The sequence below is a fragment of the Pipistrellus kuhlii genome, unplaced genomic scaffold (genome assembly GCF_014108245.1).
Source record: "Pipistrellus kuhlii isolate mPipKuh1 unplaced genomic scaffold, mPipKuh1.p scaffold_m20_p_111, whole genome shotgun sequence".
Taxonomy (NCBI): domain Eukaryota; kingdom Metazoa; phylum Chordata; class Mammalia; order Chiroptera; family Vespertilionidae; genus Pipistrellus; species Pipistrellus kuhlii.
Window position 1 is genome coordinate 208,281 of NW_023425418.1, and position 8,633 is coordinate 216,913.

The 8,633-nt window shown below is 47.7% G+C and overlaps 1 protein-coding gene across 1 annotated transcript in view; it reads right to left on the bottom strand.

The window, feature by feature from the left end:
• Positions 1–1,166: 1,166 nt before the first annotated feature.
• Positions 1,167–8,633, bottom strand: part of LOC118715895 (leukocyte immunoglobulin-like receptor subfamily A member 5) — a 34,250-nt gene continuing 26,783 nt past the window's right edge. The window contains exons 5-6 of the mRNA XM_045579694.1: positions 5,534–5,836; positions 1,167–1,866 (exon numbers count right to left, since the gene is read on the bottom strand). Of these exons, the coding sequence (XP_045435650.1) occupies positions 1,688–1,866; positions 5,534–5,836 (482 nt within the window). The 3' untranslated portion in view covers positions 1,167–1,687. The remainder of the gene's footprint in view (positions 1,867–5,533; positions 5,837–8,633) is intronic.

Here is an 8,633-nt window from a genome sequence, read left to right on the forward strand (position 1 = left end):
GGAAGACAATTTCTAGATTGTAATCTAAGACGTGGTGACACATCTAATGAGAGTCTACTTTGAGCCAGTCTCTTTCCCTCTCTCTCTTTGCCAGTTGGTCAAAATTGTGAAACCTCACTTCAGAGAGTTGTTATGAGGATCGGCAGTGCCTGAGACATGAAGGACCCCACTCTGATGTCATTTTCTTTTTTTTAAAAAATATACATATATTTTGCCGAAGCCGGTTTGGCTCAGTGGTAGAGCGTCGGTCTGCGGACTGAAAGGTCCCAGGTTCGATTCCGGTCAAGAGCATGTACATTAGTTGTGGGCACATCCCCGGTAGGGGGTGTGCAAGAGGCAGCTGGTTGATATTTCTCTCTCATCGACGTTTCTGGCTCTCTGTATTTCTCCCTTCCTCTCTGTAAAAAATCAATAATATATATATATATATATATATATATATATATATATATATATATATATATATATATTGATTTCAGAGGGAGAGACAGAAGCATCAATAATGAGAGAGAATCATTATTTGGGCACCTCCTGCTAACCCCACACTGGGTATGGAGCCTACAAACCAGGCATGGAATCCTGGAATCCAACCTTGACCTCCTGGTTCATAGGTCAATGCTCAAACACTGAGCCATGCCGGCTGGTCATCTGGTGTCATTTTCTGACCTGATGAAGGCATGTGTATGAGAGACATGTGGTAGGAAGGGCTGTGTAGAAGCCGCATGTGTATCTCCCAAGCCTAAAAGGTAAATCGGAAACTGTAGTTCAGGCTTGGTTGAATGGCAGTTGAGAGCAGACAAAAGGATGCAGGGATGGTGGGGCTCATCCTGGATCCTAGACTCAGCCCAAGTCAGGAGTGAAGGTGGAAATGTAATGAGTGGGTTTGTCCCTAAGCACTAAGGCACTTAGGGCACCTCTGACCTGGTGGGAGTCCTACTCCCATAAAACTCCACGGACACCAGTGGGGCAACCTCCAAGGTGTAAGGGAGCTACAGGGAACCATGCGCGTTTCACTTGCATTTATTTTGATTAAAGCAACAGTCACATAATGTACAATTGAGCGTTTAAAATATGAAATTTACTACAATGCAGTAAATACAGAACGTCACAATGACAATGTCTATCTAGTTTTGATAAGTTTTTATAGCCAACCCCAGAAACAGTCCATCTTCCCTCTGCCTTCCTGGTCAATCCCAGACAAACCCATCAGATTTCTGTTTCTATGGATTTCCTTCTCCTGGACATTTTGCATAAAGGGAATCACACAAAACCTGATTCCAGTTTGTATCTGGTTTCTGTCACTGAGCTGCATTATTTTGACCTTCACACACAATGTACCAGGTACCCGTCCTTTGTTCTTTATGGTTTAAAAATCCCAGGGTTGTGAAGATCCTTCATTTCGTTGGGATGGATGTGACCCAGTATGAAGGGGTGTATAGATGTGATTCCAAACCAGTCATGTGGGACAGATTCTCATGTCACAGGGTGAGAAGGGCAGTGGAGGAGAGTCAGAGAGGTCAGGGAAGGAGGGAGAGCACCCCAGGTGGATGGAGGAGGCATCCTCTACAGGAACATGGCCCACATTCTCCTGCACCCAATCCTCACCTTCCACATCTTCTCTCCTGAACGTTCTCAGCAGACAGTTTCCCCAACTGTGGTCCATATTCTCTTTCAGCACCTCATGGGGTCATAAGATGGGTTCCAGGGCTTTCCCACTCTGAATGATGCATTGTTCGCTCTGTGTTCTCATCCTGGCTGCAACAGGGGTCCTTCTGGTGTCATTTCGAGCCTGAAATAGCAGCACCGCAATGGCCACGAGGATCAATCCAGCCACGCCCATCCGGATGAGATTCTCCACTGTGTAGTCTTTGGGGTGGAAAGTAGAAATTGTAGACAAAGTGTTCACAGATGTCAGAGCAGAACCGAGAAATCCCAGGACCAGGGATCTCAACACAGGACACCCACCTCTCCTTCACAGGACATGACCCTTTACCCCTCCATCCCCATCCCCATAAGTGAGAGCTTCTCCCATCATTGATTTTGGGTTTCACCTATTTTGTGGTGGGCTGATGGTGTCAATTGCTCCTGAAAATTATGAAAAGAGGGTGTATGTGAGGACTTGAGGAGAGGTGAACCTTCCTTCAAGGTTCTGTGCTCTCAGAGGCCTCAATTTTCAGGTCATAAATTTTACACAGTGCCTTATTGAGCCCTTTATCTACACTGACAGGTTCCCTGGTCTCCTCATTGGATTATTATTAGTCTGCCTTGGTCTGTGAATTTGGAACCTGCATTGAGCCTCTTTGCAGTAGAGTTTGGCTGCCCACCATAGCTCAGTATCAATAAGAAAAGTGGTTTCAATAGAGAAATTAAGTGCTATTGTTCAGTGTTTTGTCTGCAATATAAGACCTCATAATAATATTGTATTTCCCTATGGAATATGTTCCCTGAGGAACAAGAATCCATGGGTGAGGGGTTAGAATCAGGGTCTCTGCAATTTTTGTATTTATTTTCTTACTCTTTGTTTGTGTTGTTATTGGTGAAGGGTTTTTTAGTTTTGCTTTGTTTTTCTTGTTTTGTCTGTCAGCACCTGCACAGCTATTTGCACCATGTTGTTGGAGGTTAGCCTCAAGGTGAGCCTCCCTGAGGGTTGATCCTACCCACCAATGGGCCAACAGCAAACAAGACCCAATTACAATAGGAGGGACTACATAATACACACATGGCACATTCCTAGAACATATAGCTCAGAGATCCAAGGAGACTGCCCCTGAGAACCATGGGATACCTACGGCATAAGGTTGGGGAGTCACAGCTGATCTCTCTAATAGAGTGTTTCCCAAACTCTTGACATATGTGTACCCTTTCTATAATTTTCGTAACACTGAGTACCCCTCGTACTCATGAAAACATAGAATTAGATGCAGCTAAGCACAGTGCAGTGCATATCCCCACCAAACTCCGGTGCAACGCGTACCCCCACCAAACTCTTCCCTTACCTCTGGGGGTAGGTGTACCACACTTTGGGAAACACTGATCTAATACATAGAAGCAAACACAAAGAGACAGATAAAATAGGAGAGACTAAGAAACAATCCACTTATTAAAGAAAAGGAGCAATCTTCAGGGAAAATTGAGCTAAATAAAATGGAGGTAAGCAATGTATCAGATATAAAGTGCAAAGTAATGGTTATAAGGATTTTCAAGGAACCTAATAAAAATTACAAGGAACTTAGTGGGAACTACAATGGCATAAGAGAACAAATAGAAACCAATTATAAGAACCAGTATGAAATGAGGAAAAACACATCTGATGTTAAGAATACACTGGAAGAAATCAAAAGTAGAGAGAATGAGGAAATTCAAACAGTGATTTATTTGGATGACAAAGTAGGAAAAAAACACCTAATTAGAGCAGCAAAATAGAAATGGTAGTTTAAGATAACTTTGGGGAAATGTCAAATGAAACAACATTCACATCACAGGAATACAAGAAGAAAAGGTGCTAAAATCTTCAACAAAATATTAGCAAATCAGATCCAGAAATAAATTTAAAAGATCCTACACCATGACCAAGTAGCTCTGTTTCTGTAGATGCAAGGATGGGTTCAATGTTCACAAATCAATAAATATGATCACCACAGAAACAACATGAAGGATAAAAATCACATGATCATATCAATAGACTCAGAAAAAGAATTCAACAAAATCTAGCACCCATTAAGTGATAAAAAAAACTCTCAGTATAGTGGAATCTAATGAACGAAATAAACTGACAAACAAAATAGGTCCAGAGGTATGGACACATGGAACAGACTGACAGATCTCAGTGGGGGTCAGGGGAGGTGAGGGAGGGAGGCACAGGAAGAGATTAACCAAAGAACATATATGCATATATGCATAACCCACAGGCATAGATATAGTATGGCAAAGGCCTGAGGTAGGGTGGGTGTTGGGTGGAGGGAGCCAAAAAGGGAGAAAATATGGGGATATCTGTAATATTGTCAAAATAAAAAGGAGAGAAAAATTAAGATGTAAACCAAAAAAGAAAAAGTTGTCTCAATAGAGAAATTGAGTGCTATTTCCAGTGTTTTGTCTGAAATGCAAGATCACAACATCTTATTTCCCCATGGCTGAGAGATCCCCCTTATTCAAAACCTGGGGAGCAGGAATCCATGGGTGAGCATTAGTGTTAGGGGGTCTAGAACCTATTGTTTGGTGGAGCCCCAGGGTCTCATTGAAGGTCCCTGAGCTGACTGAGCATAGAGAGAAGTGTGTCAAGCTCTAACCAGTTTGGTTCAGTGGATAGAGCATTGGCCAGTGAACTGAAAGGTCCCAGGTTCAAGCCCCCTGTAAGGGACTTGCAGGAGGCTACCGATCCATGATTCTCTCTCATCGTGGATGTTTCTATCACTCTCTCCCTCTTCCTTCCTTTCTGAAATCAATAAAAATATATTTTTTAATAAAGAAAAGGAAGAAGTGAGTCAAGGACCCCTCGCCTAAGACCAGGAGCTCCAGGAGGCTCACTGGGGAGTGAGAGCAGATAGGGGGAGGTGCTGCGTGAGTTCTAGCACCTGTAGGTCCTTCCCCCTTCTCTCTCTCCCCCCTCCCCTCTCCCCGCCCTCATGGGCTGAGGTCACAGGACTCATGGAGAACTCTGCCTGGTACTGGCGAGCTGAAAACTTTTATTTGAAATCAGGAGATTGCCCCCTCCTTGGACAGAAGGAAAGTGTCCCTCGATCTCTATGACTGACAGAAGGGCCACGTTCTCTCCTAAGTTGCCTGGTTGCATTGATAAGGAGGGGACTGTCAGGTATGCATCCTAGAGAGAGGGAGGAAGGTGAGAGCTGCCTGCCCACATCATTCTGCCCTGGGAGTCACCAGGCCTCTCTGAGGACCCTCCTCTCTGTCTGTCTCTGTTTTCCCTGAGTCTATTCCTCTTTCTCCCTTTCCATGACTCATGCTGTCTCCTTCCTTGGAGAGCCCAAAGCCCTTGTCCTGGCCGTCATCACCTGAGACACCCCCCCCATCAGCCCAGCCTGTGCAGAGTCTGGGTATCTTACTGAAGCCACTGGCTCCTCAACAACCATACAGATGTCAACGGGGTCACTGGGGGCCAACCGCTCAGAGGAGAGCTTGTATACACTGCAGCATCTGTATCAGCCCCTGTGGAAGTGGGCCTGAGAGAACCCAGTCTGGGGCTGCAGGACAAGGCTCTGGAGGAGGTCCTGTGCCCCTTCCTTGTGCAGAGCAAATCTGTCATAGCCGACATCAGAGCGACACTGGAGGGTCAGGCTCTGTCCAGAGGCCATGATGGGGCCTTGCTGGCTCAGGAGGGAGGGCTTCCCAGATTCAGGGGCTGCCCCTCCCATAAACCCCTTCTCCTGGCCTAGCCCATAGGTGTCACCGTGTCTTTCAGACACTGTGTCTCTGATCAAGAAGCCCCGGATCTTGCCTTGCCCCACCCTCTCACAGGGAGCTCCCCTCTGAGCAAAGATATCAAAACATGGATACGATAGGGATGGGAATATCTCACCTAAGATCAGGAGTTCCAGGGTGTCACTGGGGTGTGACCACACCTGGGGCACCTTCTTGTAGCAGCCATAGCATCTGAATGTCCACCTGTGGCTGGCGGTCACGGTGCCCACAGGGAACAGGGCCTGGGCCTGCCCATTGGGCTGTGGCTGAGAGTCCAGGGACCAGGAGAGCCTGTGATCTCCTTCCTTAGTCAGGATGAACCCATCAAATCGCTGCTCTGAGACACACTGGAGGATCATGTTCCCTCCTGAGGACACAATAGGGCCGGGCAGGGCTGAGAGGCTGGGTTTGCTGTAGAGTCCTAGGAGAGGAGGAGGCGGCATGTTAAATGGGCTCACACCTTCCTCATGTCCCCCAGAGCTGGGCTGTGAGAGGGAGACACCCTGAGAGCAGATCCCCTTCCTGAGGGCAGAGCCTGAGGCTGGGACCCCTGAGTGTCCTCTCACCTGTCACCACCAGCTCCAGGAAGTCGCTGGACTCTGACCAGCCGGTGGGGCTGCGGTAGTAACAGTAGTATATCCCTGCAGAATCCTGGTTCATCTGTTTGATGGACAACTTGGCCCTGTACGTGGGCTCCCATGGGGTCTGCATGTTCCAAAGCAAACGTTTTCTTTCCTTATACAGATAGAACGTTTTGGCATCCAGTGTCCCCTGACACCAGAGGGTCACGGGGCTCCCATATGGGATCACAGAGCCTGGCTCAGCCCAGAGGGTGGGTTTGGAGAGGGTCCCTGGAAGGAAACAAGACTCTGCATTACAAAGACCTTCACCTCCCCATCCCACCCCCTCATCTCCCATATCAGCCCTATATAGTCTCATTGTATTACCTCATCCCAGGACCTCTTTGCTCCCTTCTGAGCCCCAGCGTATGACATAAGAGGTGGGACATGGAGCCTGGGGAGGACTCACCTGCCTGCACACTGGTCCCTTGGTCCAGACTCAACCCTTGATCAGAGTCCCCATCCGTGTTTTCCACCCGGATGACTGAGCTGATTTTCTTCCAATCAGGGCCCCATCCACTTGAGCTGCCTGAGTCTGAGGTTCCACAAGAACAAGGGGGAATTTCCTGCCCGTCTCCTCCTGCTGTCACTCTCCACAAGTGACCGAGGCAGAGAAGAGCAGAGAGGATAGACATCATTGGATCTGAGGGCTCCTGCTCTGCAGATGGAGGAGACCTGCGCCTGTAGGAACAAGACACACAGGATGTGGTCAGTCAGGGGCTGCTGCTGCTGCCTTTCTGGGTTTTCACAGCTTTGGACTTACAGCCAGAGAACAGCCCCGCCCTGGACCTGGTTCTGCGTCTTCCCAGAATGAGGGCTCAGGGGGAGTCCGGGCTCTAGGGAGGCAGCTCAGCAGTATCTGAGATCTCACCTGTTCCTCAGAGTCTCATCTGTCTGCCAGTCTGACTGATCTGGAGACTTCCTTCTGCTCCTTTGGATGAGGCGTCTCTGCTTTTCAATCTCTCAAACCGCCACCGTCTCCATCTGCGTTGAATGGCTGCTTTCGTTTCCTCCGTCTCTCGGTCAGGAAGAATTCTCACCATCTTTGAGGGGAAGGCGTTGGCATTGCTGAGAAGTCAAGGGAGGAAGTGGCTGGCTCAAGTGTCTTCCAACCACTCAGCTGGTAGTGCCACAGCTGATACTGAATGTGCCTGTGTGTGTCACTGCCTTTGAGCAAGACTTTCAGGAAAATCATTCCTGTCTGAACCCTGAAGAGTCTCCATATTTTAAAGAGTAGAGTGATACCCGGCCTCAAAGGTACTCTGAAGGGACAGAAATGACGCAGATGATTGGCCCCCAGGACATGGAGAGATCCCGTGCTCACAGAGACAGTCAGGTGGAACCTGTGTGAGACGTAGGACCTACATCCCATGGGATCAGATGTATCTGCACAGCTCCAGGTTCCTCCCTCCCCATCCCTGGACTCACTGTCCTGAGGCCCCCTTCGTGCCCCCCGTCACCAAGGCAGGGAGGGAGGTCACCTTCACATACCCCAAGGCAGCCGATACATCCATCTCCTTCCTGAGCTCTGAGCTCCAAACCCTCACTCCCCTCTCCAGATCACCTTCCACATAGGTATCTAACCTCATTTCAGAATCTGTCCATTTTCTGCTCAAAATCATTCCATGTTCTCACTGAACTTAGGATAAATCCAGGCTCTTCTTTCTGAACTGAAGGGTGTTCATGATCATCCAGATGGGACTCTCCAGCCTCAGCTCTCACCTCTGTTTCCATCCAATCAGACAGTCCAGTTACCCAATGAGCGCATGCGCAAACACACACACACACACACACACACACACACACTCACAATATACACACTCATTAACACACACACTCACAAACACACACACTCATTAAACACATTCTCACAAACTCTCACACTCACATGCACACATGCACAGACACATAACACAAAAACACGTACATACACATTCACACAGCCACAAATACACATACATACACACACTCACACACATACACACTCACATTCATACATGCACACTCATACACAATTGCACCCATACACACTGACACTTAACACAGACATACACACTCACACATACACACATTCACACACAATCTCATATAATTCACAATCACACGCTCACACTCACACACATTCACATACAATGGGCCATTTTTAACCCTCCCATTCTTTCCCGTATCTAACTTTTAAGGCCATGTGGACCTCACAAATCCCTCCCACAACCCCCAGCTTGGACTAGAAGGAACACTGAGACTTCTGGTTTCCCTTCTCTACATGTGTTTGTGACTGACCAAGGGTAGGTGAAGGGTACAAGAAAAATCCATATAAGCCACTTATGGAACAGCACTTTATTTAGTATATTATCATTTAACTAGAGGCCCAATGCATAAAATTTGTGTATGAGGTGGGAAAGAGAGAGTCTTTCAGCCTGGCCTGTACCCTCTCCAATCCAGAACCCCTCGGGGGATATCCAACTGCCAGTTCATGGGCAGTTAGGCATCCCTCTCCCAATCTAGGACCACTGACCCGTAACTGCTCACCTGCCTGCCTGCGTGGTCACCCCTAACTGCTCTCCCCTGCCAAGCTGATCATCTAACTGCTCTCCCCTG